This window comes from Ochotona princeps, chromosome 4, assembly GCF_030435755.1.
Source record: "Ochotona princeps isolate mOchPri1 chromosome 4, mOchPri1.hap1, whole genome shotgun sequence".
In the NCBI taxonomy this organism is placed as follows: Eukaryota; Metazoa; Chordata; class Mammalia; order Lagomorpha; family Ochotonidae; genus Ochotona; species Ochotona princeps.
Genome location: NC_080835.1, coordinates 49,762,885 through 49,781,804, shown reverse-complemented (window position 1 = coordinate 49,781,804; position 18,920 = coordinate 49,762,885). Strand labels below are relative to the sequence as shown.

Sequence of the window (18,920 nt, the reverse complement as noted above, 5' to 3'; positions counted from 1 at the left end):
AGCATATCATTTCCATGCCTGTACACGTAGTTTTAAAGCAATTTTGCTTTATTTATTTGAAAGGCAGAGAAAAAGACAGAGGGAGGGGGAGAGACAGAGGGAAATAAAGGGAAGAAGAGAGCGAGAAAGAGAGATTTTCCATCAACTGGTTCACTCCCCAAATGGCCACAATGGCAGGGCTTGACCAGGCCAAAGCCAAAGGTCTGGAGCTCCATCTGAGTCTGTCATGTGTGGGTGACAGGGCCTAAGCATCTAGGCCTTCTCACACTGATCTGACAGATGCATTATCAGGAAGATGGATTAATAGTGGAGCAGCTGGGATGCAGAAACAGTGCTTGAACTGGAGATGCAGATGTCACAGTGCTGGTTTAACTTTCTATACCACAATGATAGCACCTACACATGTTTTCATCTATTCAAAGTGTTATCCAAACAGCTTCTCTACCTTCCAATCTCTTCCTCTCTGAGGCAGCCTTTCCCAGGCTGTTAAGGCCCCCTCCAGCTCGAGTGCTCTTGGAGGACACACACAGAGAATATACGATTGTCCATTTGTCTGTACCATCATATTTATTGTGAGTTTCTGAGGGTTGGGAAACTTTCCCTCCATTCACTCTTGTCTACTGGTACAGAAAATAGATCCAGTACACATTAACTTGCTAGACATCAAGCAGGGGGAGTCAAGTAAGTGTTTAGTGAGAGAGAGGATGAATTCATGGTCTGGCTTCCCCTTCAGCACATTCCCATTTTAGACCCACAATACTGCCCCTAGCATCACTTCTTTCTCATGGGTCCCCTAACACTTGTTTCTATTATTTCTAGAATCCAAACTAGACCACATGAGGAAGGACATTTTTGCACAGGTACAGAATGAGTGCTGGAGCCGCAGTCAGCAACTCATGACAGAGCTCACAAATTTCATACAGGTCTTCCAAACCATCAACTCCGACATTCACACCATTGCACACTGCTCCCAAAAGGTGGGTTGTCCTCACTGATCCCTCCTAGCTTAGCCAGGACCAATCCTACCCAGAAGCTCAGAACATTGTCTTCAGATTTCTGTCCAGTTCTCAATGGGACTGGATGCTCTTAAGCTGTGCTCCATAAGTGATTCGCCCTTTTAAATTCTTGCCCTGTTCATATAGCCCCCAGTTTCTTTATCTAGCAGGGTGTCAGGGGAGGAGACTTGGTGTGATGGGAGAGATAGAGTCCTCCTTTGCAAGATGTGGTTCTCCTGTCGGTGACAGTCAGACAGGGCTAGATTGACACATCTTCAGGTTAATATTCTGGCCAGTGAGTACTAGATCTTCTTAAAGGCATAGGCCAGAAGGGGACCCACTCTTAGTTTGCTCCTGATCTTAGTTTGTTAAAATGCTGTAGCTGGGCTCAGTGCAACAGCCTAGTGGCTAAATCTTTACCTTGTATGCACCAGGATCCCCATGGGTGCTACTTCATATTCTAGCTGCTCCACTTCCTGTTCAGCTCCTTGTTTCTGTCCTGGGAGAGCAGTAGAGGATGGACCAGAACCTTGGGACCCTGCATCCATGTGGGAAACCTGGAAGAAGCTCCTGGCTCCTGGTTTCGGATTGGTTCAGCTCTGGGCATTGCATTCACTTGGGGAGTGAGACAGTGGATAGAAGATCTTTGTCCCTTCTTTTCTCTGTAAATCTGCCTTTCCAATAAAAATAAAGAAACCTTTTTTTAAAAAAACCAGCAGGAACAACAACAAAAAAGCTGTAGCTGGGTCTGGATCCTCAGCTCCAAAAGGGTGGCACTGCCCTTTAGGAATAACCCCAGAGAGATGTCCTAGGTTGTCAGGGTGCTGTTCTCCTGCTTTGTCCCTGCAGCTGAATGAAGCCAATGAACAGTACGTTCACTTGGAGGAGCGAGTGGAATACATCCAGTCCCTTCATGAACTCATCCGCATCCACTTCAGCCTCTTCGCTGCTGAGAGTGAGGCCCTGGAGAATTCGGTGAGAGGTCCATTCAGGGAGTTGATCAGCCACCCCTGTCCCTTTGTCCTTACAGCTACATTTATTCTGCTGCCTTCTGCTTTCTCCACAGCTTCTAAATGTGTGGGAATCATTTCAGTCTGAGAAAAGCCAGGCCTCAGAGTTCCTGCTTAGCAAGCGACATGTGATTGTGCCCAAGCTGCAGCAGCTGATGGCTGCAGCGTTGGCAGAGCTGGAGAACCTGATTGAAAAAGCTTTGTCTGGTCCTTTCATGGACCCTACGCAAGAGCAGAGGAGCACTGAACGGCAGCTCATCGCCCTGGAACGTCGATTCCAGAGCACCGTCAGTCATCTCAATGAACTGCACTACGCCTACGCCGCCTTCACTGGTACCAGACCACTGCCCTATCCACCATCCTCCTGTGGTAGATGCTCCCACTGAGGTTCTGGTTGGAACTGTGTTCTCACACAATCCTAAGCAAGCTTTAGGACTATAATGCCTATGTTGGTCTCTTAAAAAAAAAACAGATTGTAAGTCAACATCTTCATATACTAGATATGTCAGATATTGTGCTTAGGATAAAGGCTGTGTTTAGGATAAAGGTGGAGGGATTTCTCAGTGCAGTAGGAAAGGCAAGTAGTAGGATGTTTCATTAGAATATGATGAAATCAGGGGTTAAAAGCTGTGCAGGGGAAAGGTAAGGATGCCCTCATATAGAACTTAATCTTTATGTAACTCTGTTCAATACAGTACTATACCAGGCAAAAGCCCCAAACAAGAGTGGAGCTCAGTGCCCCAGCAGCCACTGTCTCTAGTCAATGAGGAGTAAAGAGGGCTCTGAGGGGCTCACTGCGCTGTAGGAAGAGGCCAGGACTATTGATCTGAGCTCTTCTGTACAGTAGCATAGCTAGGCTGCTTCCCTTACTCCACGTAAACAGCTTAGTAAGCTCAAGTTTCTTTTCTCAAATGTCATCACGTTGTGTCTGAATTGCCCTTTGGCCAAATACCAACTACTGCCATCTGCCTATGGATGTTGCCAGTCCCAGGGCCATTTTATTGGATGGCCAGATGGAATGTAAACTCTGGATCTATCCTCAAGCCAAGATCTCTCTCTCTGTGTTGGAGTTAGAAAACCCTCAGCCCATACCTTAAGGAACATGAACCATAGACTTGGGCTTTCCTACAAGGGGTTGGCAATGTTTGTGAATAACCAGAGGAAGGAAGTTGCACCACACGGTGCTAGGCTTCCAGTATTGATCTTCCCTCCTTCCTCCATCCCTGTCTGCTTAACAAACCCCCAGATTTTGTTAACATTATCAAGGATTTTAGATCCAAATGACTAATTACTGTGCCTTATTTTTCACTGTGTATCTTCTGTTTTACTCTTTAGTTTTGCATTTGCTTTATTTTATAATCATGTTAGCAACTAATTTGACGTATGAGGTGTACTGGTTATTTATTTACAACCATTTTCTCAAGTACTTGCTTTCACTATTTTTATTCCTTATTCAAATAGCTAGAGTATTTCTTTGAGTACTTTATTTTCTAAGAAAATAAAGGTGTTACCATCTTAGAGCTTTCTAACATCTTTATGTAACATCTTGTCTGAGTATTGAATTCTGGAGACACACTTTTTTCTATTGTATCATTGTTGTCTAATACTTAGCATTTTGGACAACACTAAAATCAATTTTTTTCTTTTCTAGTTAATCTTATCCAGTATTTGACAGTGACTTTTATGTGTTCTGTGTTCTTCTTCCAGTATTCTGACATGAATTGTGGATTTACTGGGTTTTCTCTCAACTTCGTCTTCTCTGTCATCGCTCGTGTTTTCCCCTCTAAGTTCTGGAAAAGAATCTTTAGCTTGTCTAACAAGCTTCCATTTTCTATGGTGTTTACTCTGGCATTTTTCCATTGTGTTTTAAGGCATGTGTGTATGCCTGGAAATATACATTTATGTATATAGTTGCAAGCATATCTCTCTCTCTCTCTCTCTCTCTCATTCTCTCTCTTCTGAAGAGGGCAAGTAGTAACAGTGTTGTTGAATATCAGGTTAGGCCTCTGCCTGCGATTGGGCATTCCCTGTGGATGCTGGTCTGGGTCATGGCTACTTCACTTCCCATCCAGCTCCCTGCTGGTGTGCCTGGGGGTAGGCAGGCAGTGGAGGATAGCCTAACTGCTTGAACCCCTGCATCCATGGAAAGACCTCAAAGAGGCTCCAATCTCTTGGCTTGGCCTGACTCAGCCCTGGCCATTGCAGCTGCTTAGGAAGTGAACCAGCAGGTGGAAGATTCTCTTTCTCAGTTTCTCTTCCTCTCTCTGTAGTTCTGTCTTTCAAAAAATAAAAATCTTTTTTAAAAATTAAAGAGACAAGAAGCAAAAATATCCCCAGTAGCAAGAGGCCACAAAAAAAAGAGAGGTAAGAGATTTATTTTTGTTTGAAAAGCTGAGTTACAGAGATAAGGAGAGAGAGGGATATACTATCTGTTGGTTCGTTCCCCAAATGACCACAGTGGCTGGATCTGAGACAATCCAAATGCAGGATCCAGGAGCCACCTCCAGGTCTCCCACAAAGGTGCATGGGTCCAAAGACTCAGACCTTCCTCTGATGATTTACCAGGTCATAAGCAGGGAGCTGGATCAGAAGTGGAACAGCTGGGACACAAACCGGTGCCCATAGATTAGAGTGCAACACCAGCACACTGGCCCCAGCAATAAGCCATATTAAGCTCAGATCATGGTTTCTAAGACCATTTCTTAGTACAAGGAGCTAAAATTCCACTGATAAATGGATGCTGCTAGAGCTGTGACAAAGTAAGTGCAAGATGAACCCAGAGGTTTCTTCTTTAACGCCAGAAAGTAAAGGAATATTAATTTTTAAAAGATGAAAGAAGTATGTCACAAGGATATGTAAGGAATGGTAACTGGCCAAATCTGGGATAACTTGAACACCAAGATATGTACAGTTAAAACAAACAAACAAACAGGAAAAAATTCCAACCAGGAATTTATCAGCCATAGTAATAATAAACAAATAAATTAATAAGAGAGAAGTGAAAACTTGTGCTTTCAGTAGAATGCCAAGGGCTAAATGTTAAATGTAGGGGGAGGGATGAAGAAAAAGTTTTTTTATAGCCATCATAGTAAATTTTGGATCAGGTCTAAACTTTGGATCAGGTCAAGATCACCAATAGATGGGACAAATTTAGTGAGGAACAGAATGTTGGCACTATCTGGGACAATCTTTCTTCAGAAATTACTTCTTAGTTACAAGGAAGCAAAAAAAAAAAAAGGCATCAATTAGCTAGTGAGAAAATCAGATCAGGTAATCAAAATTAACATCACTCAAGAGACTAGACTGGAATTCAGGTGAATGAAAATGACACGCATAGTAATATCCTTGAATGTGGCCTGGTATTTTGGGACTGGTGCAATGGTTCAGTGGCTAAATCCTCGCCTGACATGTGCCAGGATTCCATATGGGTGCCAGTTCATGCCCCAGCCACACCGCTTCCCATCCGGCTCCCTGCTTGTGGTCTGGGAAAGCAGAAGAGGATGGCCTGAAGCCTTGGGACTCTTCAGCCATTGTGGCCACTTGGGGAATGAACCAGTAGACAGAAAATATTTCTCCATATATCTCCTCTCTGTGGATCTGCCATTCCAATAAAAATAAATAGATCTTTTTAAAATTTTAGCTTTTGGAAAAAGGTTTCTTTATTTAAAAGTCAAAGCTACAGAGAGGTAGACAGAGAGAGAGCTTCCATCGACTGGTTCATTCCCCAGATGGCTGGAATGAGGCAGGGGCTGGGCCAGGCCAAAGTCAAGAGCCAGGAACCCCATCTGGGTCTCCCCTGTGGGTGCAGGAGCCCAAGTAGTGAATCGTCTTCCACTGTTTTCCCAAGTGCTTTAACAGGGAGCTGAGCCCAGGTCTCAGTCAGGTTTGTTTCATAGGGGATGAGAAGCCTTTGCCTTTGCCCATCTGTGGGACCCGTCCGATCGTGCAGCAGCAGCGCATCTGGCACCTGTACCGGGTCATCTCTGAGAATATCAGTGAGTGGAAGTGCATGGCTTTTGCTAAGGTACTGATACGCTTCCTTGGAGCTCTTTTCTGGTGGTGGGGGATTGTGGAGATAGAGGGGAGGAAGGAGCTCAAGCCGACAGTGGCCCTTTGCCCTGCAGTTCAATCTGGCGATGGCCCAGGAAAAAACAGAAGGCTGGCTGACAGAGGCAGCACGGATGAGCACAACCCTGGGGATGCACAGCCCGGTGCTGCAGCGCTGCATGCGCATGCTGGAAGAATTTCGCAGCTTCCTGCCACTGCTCCTCAAGCTGAGCAGCCTCCCACTGCAGAGCATCAGCTACCAATCCCTTCTCCGAGGTATGTTTGGCTAGAGTCAGAGAGGAAGGGAAAGGGAAGGACAGCTCCATTCCCAACTACCGCTGGAAACACCCTCCCTTCCGGTTGTTCCTTTCTTCCCCACATGCCATAACGTTCTCCCACAGGGACCAGCCTTTCTCATCTCTGTGTCAGGTCTTCTCTGCTGTTAGGGACTGGACTTGAGCTGCATTCTCAAGCATCTGAGTTTTCAGTTGAGCATTCAAGTTCTCAGCTTTGTGTTGTACTCTGACAACTATAGTGTGAAGTCTGATTTAAGCTTGAATGGGCTCTGGGTCCTAGATTTGGGCTCTGGGCTCCACGGGGAGCTGAGCTCTGGAATGTGGGCTGGACTGTCATGCAAACAACATGTTATTCTGACTTGTCTGTTCTACCTCCAGAGTTGGGACTGGGCAGCGTCCCGAGTATGGAACTCATAACATTGGGCCAGTTGCTCTCTTGTCCATTGCTGGAGTATACAGATCGAATTTATCAGGTGGGACTGATAGAAGGTAGGGAAGGGTAGAAGGAGGAAGAGGGGGCCATGCCTATGACTGATAATAAAACCAGGCCCAACGGTTCCTTGAATTAAGGGGGCAGCGGATATTGGCATGTGAGAAAATGAGGGTGTGACATTGCGGACTGGAGGGTAGGACCTGTCTCCTTAAGTCTCCAGTAAAGAATGATGAATGGTTCCAAACTCTGTAACTAAGATAATACCCCTCCCCAGCCCCTCAGGGTAGATGAGGAGTATGAGCACACAATGATAGTTGTCCCTAACACTCACTCTGTCCCAAAAAACCACATGCTGACTGTTGAACTAATGTCTCACAAAAAACGATGGTCTCAAGGCGGAGGCCTTAGTTAGATGCTGCTGATGTGACCTGTCTGTATCCTGATGATCTCATTGTCCTTCTTCTCGAACACCTCTGCTCCCCGGAGCCATGGCCCCAGACTTCTGCCTCAGACTCAGCATCCAAGCTTCAGCTCCTAAGTTATCTCCTGGACCATTACTCAGTCCTGGTTCCTGAGACCCAGCTATTCTAGGTCTGGCAATGTGAAAATGAACGAATTCAAGCCCAAGAGAGCCTACAGCGGGTACAGCGCCACTGGGAAACGCGCCAGCTACGCCTTCTCAACTTCATCCTGCATGTGCCCTACAAGCCCCCAGTCTCAGAGCACTCCAAGAGGCAGGCAGTCTACAGTTCCCAGTTGGAGGTCATGGACAAGGATAGCGGCACCTTTGTCCTGTCAGGTGAGATCCCGCCCTTGTGGCCCAGTGAACGCCCCATACTAGTGGCCATTTTCATGCATCACCTCTACCAATCCCTGCAGTGTTTTCCATGAGTTCCTTAATCTCAGAAGCCTGCCCCATATCAACCCCACTCTTCCCACCCAATATCTGCCTCTTCCAGCCAAGGTATTTCCCTTCCTGGTTGTCCTCAGAAATTCCTCATGGTCCCTTCTCTCTACCTTTCCATACTCTGTCTTCTATAATGCACTGTGCTGTCTGATTTTATGCATTATTCATTCCTTTATTTATTCTCTCCTGAAATTCAGCTTCCCTGCCTCTTCTGTACCAAATACAAGGGACCATGAGTTTTACAGGTACCAATCCTGACCAGTGAGGGACAGAAAACAGTTTATGTGCATGATGGAATACTTTAATGAGGGTAGGAGAAGTGGCTCAAGGAACCAGGAAGAATCAGAGAAACCGTTTTTGGCAGAGGCCTCATGCTGACTATGTAGGTAGAAGTTTGCCTCGCTTGCAAGGTGAGATGGACATGCCAGACAGAGAACAGCACACTTGTATGTATAACCATCCAAGACGATAAGGTTGGGAACTCACTAACAGAGGAGAAAGTGTCTTGTACAACACAGAAATCAAAGCAATGAGTCCAAGGATAGTAGATAATACAATCATAGAAGTTGATGCATATATAGCCCCAAGTTTTATTTTAGATTAACCCATAAGCATGTACATTTATTTGTTTAATTTTTAAACTAAGAATAAGAGTTCTTTGATTTGGGGTCCATTGATAGTTCCTCTTTGCCTTTCTTGTGTTAATGCAACATCTGTCATTTCTACTTGGACTCTTTGCAAAGTTGGACAGCAACACAAACACATCTTACCTGGGCCAGAAATGTTCTCCACTTTTTTAAAGTTTCATTTATTTTTATTTGAAATACAGATTGACTGAAAAACAGATTTACAGAGAGAAAGAGAGATAGAGAACGAACTTCCATTTTTTGATTCACTCCCCAAATGGCCACTATGGCCAAAGCTGAGCCAATCCAAAACAGAGAGTCAAGAGCTTCCATCTGAGTTTCACACATGGGTTCATGGGCTGAAGGCTTTGGGCCATTCTCTTCTGCTTTCCCAGTGCATAAGCAGGGGGCTGGATCAGAAGCAGAGTAGCTGGGAGTCAAACCAGTGCTCATTGAATACAGGGGCCCTGCACGTGGAGGATTAGCCTGTTGAGCTACCACACCAACCCTTCAAATTTTATTTACTATTTTTTTAAGTTGACTTTCCTAAACCTAATAGCATGTTTTTATCAGCTCACCTGTATCAAAACCCTGCATAGTTGTCATAGAAACAGCAATCCTTGTCTCTTATTTCAATGGTTAATACAATATTAGATTAATTTCTGTACAATTATAACTCATATAAATTGATTTTCTTTTTTTAAAAATTATATTTTATTTTATTTTTATTACATTGCATTATGTGACACAGTTTTATAGGTACTGGGATTCTCCCCTCCCCTATATAAATTGATTTTCAAGCACACTGTGTCTTTTGTGAGCACATAATTCAACTCACAGAAGCTAAATTGAGTTTGAGTTTTTTGGGCATTAGTCTGTTTTATGGTAAGAATGAAGAGCTTTTGGGCCCGGTGGCGTGGTCTAGCGGCTAAAGTCCTCGCCTTGAAAGCCCCGGGATCCCATATGGGCGCCGGTTCTAATCCCGGCAGCTCCACTTCCCATCCAGCTCCCTGCTTGTGGCCTGGGAAAGCAGTCGAGGATGGCCCAATGCTTTGGGACCCTGCACCCGCGTGGGAGACCCGGAAGAGGTTCCAGGTTCCCGGCTTCGGATCGGCGCGCACCGGCCTGTTGTGGCTCACTTGGGGAGTGAATCATCGGACGGAAGATCTTCCTCTCTGTCTCTCCTCCTCTGTGTATATCTGGCTGTAATAAAATGAATAAATCTTTAAAAAAAAGAATGAAGAGCTTTTACTAAAAGAACTTGCAGCTTACTGTAGCTCAAGCCCAGAGAGTAATGGAAGAGGAATTGGTGCAAATGAAGCTGTAGAGGTGAGAACATGGAATGTCTTCTGTGCCTAATTAGGGATTTACTCATTGACATGAAAACAGTGGGTAGCCTTGACACGTTTTCTAAGGAGATGGATGACACTAGATTTTCATTAACTATATCACCTTAGTTTCAATATGGAGATGGATTGAAGGGAGACAAAGAATGGGCACTGGAAGGTCAGTTAAGAGATAGTGTAATGCAAATGAAAAGTTACAGTGTCCTAGACTAGGATGACAGCATTGGGGAAAGAAACAAGTGGGTGGACACACACTACATACAAGCTACATAGGAGTCCAACTGAGCAAGATGTGCAACTGGTTCATCTTCTGCTGGGAGGAGAATGTGTGTCCTTTGTGTGCTGGCATGGGTAGTCCTTATCTCACAAACTCTTCATGCTTGTCACCTTTTATCGGGTTCAATATTTTGTTAAGGATGCCTTCCCCAAGCATTTGGAACACACTGATAAATGGCACCCAGACTCCTTACTCATTTCTCTCTGATTAGGGATTCCTAAGATTTCTTCTGATGTTGACTGACAGATACAAATCTGAATGTTTGTGGTTAACATTTGCACCATGACCCAAAGCTCAGTATCTTCCCACATTTTTATGTGCACAGTTTAGGCAGTTCCTTTTGGCCATCTCTAACCCTGTTTCTGTTTTTGTTTTTGTTTTTGTTTTTTCGGAATTGCTTCTAATTAACTTTCAACACTTTTCTACACCATATTCAGATTCATCTTCTTCTAAAAGTAACACGTATGAATTCATAGTGCAGAGAACAGGGCCTGGATAGTTTTTGCTGTCATTGGGCATGACTTCATCCACTAGTCTGGATCCTCTGAGTCTTTACTGACATGTGCACAGTTCTTCCCCACCTTCACTCCCTCCCAGTTTTCCCTTCTACCTTCAAGCTGACATTGGCACCAACCACATGTATGATAGGGATTCTCCCTCTGGGCTCTCTCTTTTCTCTGTACCAAACTTTTTTTTTTTTTGTCAAATTCAGGCATGTTAACCAAAGACTGCATTTTGTGGCAGCCATACACCATGAACTCAGTGGCTTTGTCTACCAAATGAGCCCAAGATGATAAAACTTCTTATGTATTTAATTTTTGCCCCAGGAGGGCAAGTTTCTGCTGAGATGAGGATATCTACTGATTATTAATTGTCCCTCTTAGATTTTTAATTAAATCAGAACGAGGAGATAGATGAAGAGAACAATACAGTATCATAGTTATTATCTCCAAGAAACTGTGCTTGGAGAGACTATGGTGTCAGTTTGGAGTTAGATCAAGCATCCAGCGAGACCTTGCAATAACTCTTCACAGCCTCCCTCCCAAATCAGTTTAGATCTTGAAATCTGTGTGGATATGCAGAAGAAATTTAAAGTGTACTTACCTAGAGAACTGTGTGGAGAACTGTTGCTTGCTTCACATTTCTTAGAGCAAAAGAGATGGGTCTTTTACCTCCTTTCTTGGGGAGGAGCAAGTCAAGAGGTTAGACAGAGGAACTGAAAATATTTCTCCAACACTGTTTCTTTAGAGAAGTTCTTTCTTTCTGAGGACAAAGTATTGAGAATTTTCTGCACAGCAGGGTTCTTTTTTCTCCCATTTTCACTCTAGTTAAAGTTCCTACTTCACTTTCAGCCCTAGCCTCCCATAGCATGGTGGAACACATCTTGAAGCAGCAATGTGAATCTCAACTTTCTTACCAGGAAGTACTTTCATTCCATAATGAGCATTCTTGTTACAGAAATATTTTAAAGACACCTGGAGTCACTGGATCTTCTGCCCAGGCTGGTGGTTGTGGCTCTTCAAAGAACACGTGTGGGGCTCGGCAGCATGGCCTGGTGGCTAAGGTCCTGGCCTTGATCCCATATGGCCGCTGGTTCTAATCCCGGCAGCTCCACTTCCTTTCTATCTCTCCTCCTCTCAGTATATCTGACTTTGTAATGAAAATAAAATAAATCTTAAAAAAAAAAAGAACACGTGTGGCACTAGGTGAATGCTTAGTGGAGTGATCTAGTGATCTAGTGATCTAGCTGGGGAAATCAGCTGACCATAAGCCCTCCTCATAACTGCTTCTTTTTGACACCACTGTGCTTTCCTGCTTATACCTTGTTTTCCAGTACAGTCCTCAATGACAGAAAGGGAATTGGGATCACTGTGTAATTGCCTCCCCTGGAAAGTCACCCTGGCATGTTCTTTTCTTTCCTGGTCCCTGCCCTTGTCCCATCTGATGGCCAACTCAGCCTTTTCTTCTTTAGGCTACAGCAGCCTACAGGATTCCATCCAAGAATGTCTCCAGACACTGCTCAACATCCTGGCCACCCAAAAGTCAGGAGACTTACACAGAATGGCTTTGGAGTGGCTGACCATCATGCATAACTTGGGTGAGTGCAGGCTTGTGACTTGGCTGGACCCTCAGGCAGGCTGGCCCAGAGGGAATGAGATCTGGGGAGTAAGAGGTGAAAGTTAAGTGGACCAAGATATGAGTGATAGAATGAGGACTTCCTTCAAAACTGTTTCTTGGGATGAGGTGGCCACGTCTTTATTTAAAATGAAAGTTTTATTTCCCTTAACAAGGTATCAGGGTCTTGCTGATTTTTGGTTGGGCAGGTGAGGTAGGGCACAAGCAGGATTATTTCACCCATACCCTATGCACCCCCACCCCCACCGCATGACCACCATTTGCAGAAAATAGAATCCTAGTGTTGCCCATTGGTGTTTTTCTGACTGTTTACCCAGATGCCCTGCTGGATGTGTGGGTGACTTTCCAGCAGAAGTGGATTTTTCTGCATAAAGTTCTGCATGAAATGAAGATCCAGTTTCCAAAAGCTGAGCTGGTAGGGGAGGGAGGCAAGGTGCTCCTGAACAGTGGGCCTCAGGGTAGAGAGTCAGAAATGCCCCTTCCAGTTGGTCCTCACTGTTACCCCCTTCCCTTGACACAGCACTCTCGTTTCAAGGCCATGGATGATCAGTATCGAACCTTGATGTTCATCTCTGTCGCTGACCCCATGGTGATGTCACTGATTGTGCCCAGTGCCAAGAGGAGTCCTCACTTCCAAGGCCAGCAGCTGCAGCAGCTGCTGCAAACTGGGTCAATGGAGCTGGAGGGCATCATCATGGCTCTGGAGAACGTGCTGTATGAAGTGTGTGCTCACTTCCCCCGCCTCTTCTTCCTCAGCGACAGTGAGCTGGTGGCCCTGTTGGCTGCCCCTATAGAATCCTTCGAGACCCAGCTGTGGGTACAACGCTGCTTTCCTCATGTACGTGCTGTGAGCCTCAAGTCCAGTTCAACCGAAGAGAAAAGTACGGGCGATGAGGAGTTGAGCCCAGGCACACAGTCTCAGGTAGAAGCGTTTGCTGTGCTAGGGGACAGTGGGGAGCAGGTGAAGCTGCGCAAGCCCCTTCGGCTGCATCTAGATCTTCCCAAGTGGCTGGCCTCTCTGGAGAAGTGTCTGCGCTTGACACTGGTGCATACATTGCAGGATTGTGTGGCCACCCGCCTTACTCATGACCCATCCCTAGGTAAGGCCTTCAAGAAGGTGCACCCAAAAAGCCAGTTGTCACAGCAACTGTATATCCATCACTGGCTAGATTTAGTCCAGACCTTCCCATGGCAGTGCGTGCTGATAGCAGAAAAGGTGGTGTGGTGGGCTGAGATGGAAGAGGCTCTGCTAGAGGGTGGGCTCCTGGCCATGGTCCCTGAGCACATGCACAAGCTTGAAGTACTGGTGCAATTTTTACGGACCCAGAGGGGTTCCCAGGGTGAACAACCCCTGCTTTCTCCCCGCCAGACCAGCCTGCTTAGTGCCCTGCTGGTCATGGCAGTGACTCACCGGGATATAGCACAGCTCTTTGAACAGCATCAGGTAAGTGACCCAACAGATTTCCACTGGGTCCGCCAACTCAAGTATCACCTGGGTTCACCTCACTTGATTCCCAAAAGCCCACTGCAGAATCTTAAGACTGTTGCATCTCCAGAGTCCTCTATGCCACCACCTGCATGTTGGGTAGATGTACTGGGACGGTCCTTCCTATACAATTATGAATACCTAGGTCCAAGACTAGAACCACTACCTATCCTGCTGCCTGAGCGACCAGTTTTGGTTCTGTTACTGGCCTTGGAGGAGGTGGCCTATGGGACCCTAGTGGGCCCTGAAGGTGTGGGCAAGACAGCTCTGGTGAATGGTTTAGCATGGGTCCTGGGCCGCCAGCTGGTGATGATGCCTTGCTTGCCTCAGATAGAGGCCCGCTGCCTGAGCAACTACCTTAATGGTGCTCTGCAGGGTGGTGCCTGGCTGCTGTTGGAGACAGTTCACCATCTGCCCCCTGGCTTGCTTTCTGCCCTGGGCCAGCGCCTGGCTGAACTGCACCACCTCTATGCCCCTCTGTACCAGGAGGTCTCCCGAAACATTGGGACCATAGACCCCACCCAGCCCCAGCTACTTGGCAGTGGCTTCTTTGAGAAACACCATGTGTCTGTATGCCTTGGCTATGGCTGTCTTCTGGCCTTGCGTGCCATAGGCCCTGCTGTGCCTGCCAACCTGCACCTGTTACTACGACCTGTGTCATTGGCACTGCCAGACCTACAGCAAGTGGCGGAGCTGACACTGCTGGGTGCAGGGCTACAGGATGCCTCCCGCATGGCTATCCGCCTATCCAAATTCTTCTCTCTAGAGCGTGAGCTTGTGTCTGGGTCCCTGCCAGGCCGCTTGCCATTGCTCAAGCAAATATTAGAAGACACAATTCAAACACTAAATGTGTCCAAGGTGGAACTCCAGTCCCAGCAGCCCCAGAGCCTAGCTGCCATGGAGGAGGCTGCCCTGCTCCGTGCCCTGTTGCGCTCACCACTCTTCAACATCCTTGATGGGGCTCGCCTGCGCAACCTCCAAGAGCTGCTCCATGGGCTTTTCCCTAATGCCCGCCAAGTTCCGGCAGAGCCTGTGGCTCACAGGCTGATAAAACCATTAATGGTGGAGGAATTGCGACAGGTAGGTTTGTATCCTGGCCCTGACACTCTGGCATCCCTAGATCAGCTGAGCCAAGCCCTGAACCGGTCTTCAGGCATTCTGCTGTTGGGTCCTGCTGGCAGTGGCAAGACCACTTGTTGGCAAAGCTTATTGAAGATCCAGAATCGGCTAACAGCCACACAGGACACCTCAACCCAGGGCTGTCAATCTGTGGAAATTGCCCACCTGTACCCCAGTGTGCTCAGCTCCCAAGAGTTCCTGGGATGGTTAGAGGGCCCTTGCTGGCACCCTGGTGTCTTCCCCAGACTACTTCGAATGGCTCCTCAGTATAATAGCATAGCTACAACGGGGAAGACAGAGGAATCAAAAGGGATCCAGCACTGGATAGTGTGTGATGGGGCCTCCAGTGCTGCTTGGCTGGACTCCATCACTTGCCTCTTGAGTGACCCTCCCCAGCTTAGCCTCCCCAATGGCCAGCAGATGGCACGACCTCCAGGCACCTTTCTCTTGATGGAGCTGGCAGACACAACAGGAATGTCCCCTACTTTGGTGGGCCGTTGTGCTCTAGTCTGGTGTGGTGGGGAACAAACTTGGCAGTCCATGCTTACTGTCCTCATGGCCACTCTGCCCCATGAGTACCGTCTGCAGCTCAAAACTATCACTGAACTCAACCGCCTAGCTGAAGTTCTGGTGCCTGCAACGCTCCGATTCCTCACCCGTCAGGGTGCCAACTCTCTGCTGCAAGTACATGGGCAGCAGGCTGTGTGCCCAGGCGTGGCTGAAGTCACCAGCCTGGCCCGCATCTTACGTGGTCTACTTGACCCTCATCTGCACCTAGATAAGGAAGAAAAGCCATATAGCCCAGGTGGGGAGATGGAAGGGCTGATTTTGGAGAGATGGGGCCCTGAGGGTGGCTGGAGTATTCCTGGAACCAGGGGAAATGGATACTTTGGTGGAGCTGACCCACAGGACTGAAAGTGAGAAGTAAAACATAATTAACCTCTTCTCATTGCTCTGTGCTTCCTTTTTCCCCCCTGTTTGGATTCCTATTCTAGTTATAATGTCTACTGCAGAGGATTTCCTCTATGAAGATTATGTAGTCCCAAGTGACATTTCTTCTAAAAGTATCTCTCAACCCAAGACCCAGTTTGACAGTGACAGTGAACCAAATAAGCAAAGGGAACATTTGAGGGCTGTCAGCAGCTTTGTTTTTGCCCTCATCTGGAGCTTTGGAGCCCACCTTCCTTCTAGGTACCTGTGAGGATAGGGGATGTGGGATGCAGAGGGCTGAGGTGGATGGACCCGGGGAGGTTAAACCCATGTGACATCACTGTTGGGGCATGGTGGTGTTTATGAGTGTGTCATAGAACCATTATAACGTCCGACTCTGCTGCTGTTGTCTCCATTTGAGCAGGCTCTGGCCCCTCTTTGATACCTTCATGAGGAATTCTATTGGCTGCCTCTCCAACTACCCTGATTTGCCACGCTCAGTCTTGGTATTTGATCTTCATGTTAACCCTGAAGATGGGACATTGGTCCCTTTCACCGGCCAATACCTGAGCAGCCGTATCAAGGGACCTTTGGGAACCTTCCACCCTTGTACACAGGTGAGGACAGTGGGACAGTAAATGGGGCTGGGACTTGAGGAGCTGCCTTAGGAGTGGTTCATGTTCAAGGTCCAGGTAAGGCCCACCAGCTCACAACCTCTGATGTATTTTCACAATCATAAGAGTACACAATATTCTCTCCCAATATAGCTTTTTTTATTATTTATTATTTTTAATTCATTAATTACATTGTATTATGTGACACAGTTTCATAGGTACTTGGGTTCTCCCCACCCCTCCCCAAACCCTCCCACCATGGTGGATTCCTCCACCTTGTCGCATAACCACAGCTCAAGTTCAGTTGAGATTCCCCCATTGCAAGCGTATACCAAACATAGAGTCCAACATCTTATTGTCCAGTCAAGTTCAACGGCTTCTTAGGTATACCCTTTCTGGTCTGAAGACAGAGCCAGCAGAGTATCATCCCAGTCAATTGAAAGCTCCAACATACCATCAGCAAAAATTTACATCATTATGGAATTAATTGACATAGTAATGAGTAACCAATATGTTAAAAGTAAGACTGGCTCACATGAATAAAAGTCCCAATATAGCTTTAAGACAAGTTTCACCTAAATTACTATCCTATAGTGGAATTGCTATAGTAAGCCCTACTCTGTCCTGCAGACTGAACGACTTCTGTACATGGTGGACCTGCTTCTGTCCAGGGGACAACCCGTAATGCTAGCTGGAGAGGCAGCCACGGGAAAATCCACCTTTGTGGAGGTGCTCGTGGAGCCAAACCACCCTTACACCTACACCGCCATCCACCCTGCCTTCAATTCCGCCCACCTTCGCCTGCTGCTGAGCAAAGGATTCCAGGGGCAAGCAAAAGGCAGCTCCTGGTCTGGGCTACATCTGGATTCTAAAGGCTACATCCTCTTCCTGCTGGAGGATTTGCACCTGGCTGCTTCTGGTAAGGAGCTGAGAGGAGGAAAGGAAGGAGCTCTGCCATCCCTTAAGACTATAAAGTATCTAACAACATTTTTATTTTTTTTCATGATATGGTTCCATATGCACAGGGATTTCCCCTTTCCACCCTCTCCCCCGCCTCCATTTTCCCCTATATTATTCTAATATTACAAAGCTTCAGCAACAGTCACAAGTAAGTCAGTATGAAGTGGTGTCATATGATTCCTAATATTGATTAATATTGTTAGTCCAGGAAAAAATCACAAAACAGTGATAATAAACAGCAAAGCAAAAGAGCCAAGAAGTATTATAAATGTTTAAGCTATGCAAAAGTAAGCAATAAAAGAACTAAAAATAAAGTGACAAATAGAAAACATAACAATATGGTAGACTTTTTAAAATTTATTTATTTTTCTTGGAAACTCAGATTTATGGAGAGAAAGCGAGACAGAGAAAAAGAGCTTCCATCCATTGATTCACTCCCCAAATGGCCACAATGGCCAGAGCTAAGCCAATTCAAAGCCAGGAGCCAGAAGCATCTTCCAGTTCTCCCATGGGGGTGCAGGGTCCCAAGGCTTTGAACGATCATCCACTGCTTTCCCAAGCTGTAAGCATGGAGCTGATTGGGAAGTAGAACAGCCGGGACATGAACTGGTACCCATTATAAGATGCTGGCATCACAGGAGGAAGATTAGCCTACTATCCCATCATGTCAGCCCCTAATTAGTTTTTAAATATTACAGTTTCTAGATGCAATTCTAAGAATATAATGGTATTCCCTTCCTCCCTCTGCTACCCTCTTCCCCAACACCTCTTTTTAGCTTTTAAGATAATGTATTTTAAATTTACATTACTACAAAAAGGCTTACTACTTCACTGAATAAGTTTAGTAAGGGGGTCTACAAGGTAGTAAAGAACACTAAGAATCTTCCATTTACAATGCGGGTATCCCATATGGGTACTGGTTTATCTTTGGCTGCTCTACTTCCCATCAAGCTCCCTGCTTAAGAACTGAGAAAACACTGGAGGATGGCCCAAGGCCTTGGGGACCTGCACCCTTGTGGGAGACCAGAAAGAGCTCCTGGCTTGGGATTGACTGTTGGTGGCCATTCCCTGTCCACTCCCAGCAAGTGGAGGCTCTTTCTGTCTCTCCTTCTCTGTAAATCTTCCTTTCAAATTGAAAAAAAAAAAAAGTAAAAAAACTCCTTAATTTAGTAGGAATATAGACAACAGCTTTTAGATAATAATTGAAAGGAAAAAATGACCATTTCATCCAAATATAGTAAATTGTAAAGTAGTCACAGATCACTAATACTATCATAGTTTAACATTCTGAACTATTGGTCTGACAAAGCTATAAAGTAGTTTACAGAACTGTATTTACAACATCACTGATACACACATTTTACTTTTTCCTTTTTTTCCTTTTATTTGAAAGGCAGATTTTACAGATAGAGAAGGAGAGATAAAGAGATAGGTCTTTCACCCACTGGTTCATCTCCCAATGGCCATAACTGCTAGAGCTGAGCTGATCAGAAGCTGGGAGCCAGGAGTCTGGAACTTCTTTCAGGTTTCCATGTGGATGCAGGATTCCAAAAGCTTGGACCACCCTCTCCTGCTTTCTTTGATCATGATCAGGGAGCTGGATTGGAAGTGGAGCAGCCAGGACATGAACTGGTATCCATATGAAATACTGGCACTGCAAGTCGAAGATTAGTCTGCTATGGCATTTCTTTTTTAGCTCCCATATACAGGGAAACAATGTTGTATTTATCTTCCTGGG

At 46.0% G+C, this 18,920-nt stretch overlaps 1 protein-coding gene across 1 annotated transcript in view; it reads left to right on the top strand.

Annotated features, from left to right (window-relative positions):
* DNHD1 (dynein heavy chain domain 1) overlaps positions 1 to 18,920 on the top strand; it is a 79,388-nt gene that overhangs the window by 38,264 nt on the left and 22,204 nt on the right. Inside the window, exons 14-26 of the mRNA XM_058662288.1 lie at positions 820 to 977; positions 1,845 to 1,970; positions 2,062 to 2,338; positions 5,902 to 6,029; positions 6,130 to 6,328; positions 6,727 to 6,821; positions 7,373 to 7,580; positions 11,910 to 12,035; positions 12,391 to 12,488; positions 12,594 to 15,483; positions 15,674 to 15,869; positions 16,033 to 16,225; positions 16,853 to 17,141. Of these exons, the coding sequence (XP_058518271.1) occupies positions 820 to 977; positions 1,845 to 1,970; positions 2,062 to 2,338; positions 5,902 to 6,029; positions 6,130 to 6,328; positions 6,727 to 6,821; positions 7,373 to 7,580; positions 11,910 to 12,035; positions 12,391 to 12,488; positions 12,594 to 15,483; positions 15,674 to 15,869; positions 16,033 to 16,225; positions 16,853 to 17,141 (4,983 nt within the window). The remainder of the gene's footprint in view (positions 1 to 819; positions 978 to 1,844; positions 1,971 to 2,061; positions 2,339 to 5,901; positions 6,030 to 6,129; positions 6,329 to 6,726; positions 6,822 to 7,372; positions 7,581 to 11,909; positions 12,036 to 12,390; positions 12,489 to 12,593; positions 15,484 to 15,673; positions 15,870 to 16,032; positions 16,226 to 16,852; positions 17,142 to 18,920) is intronic.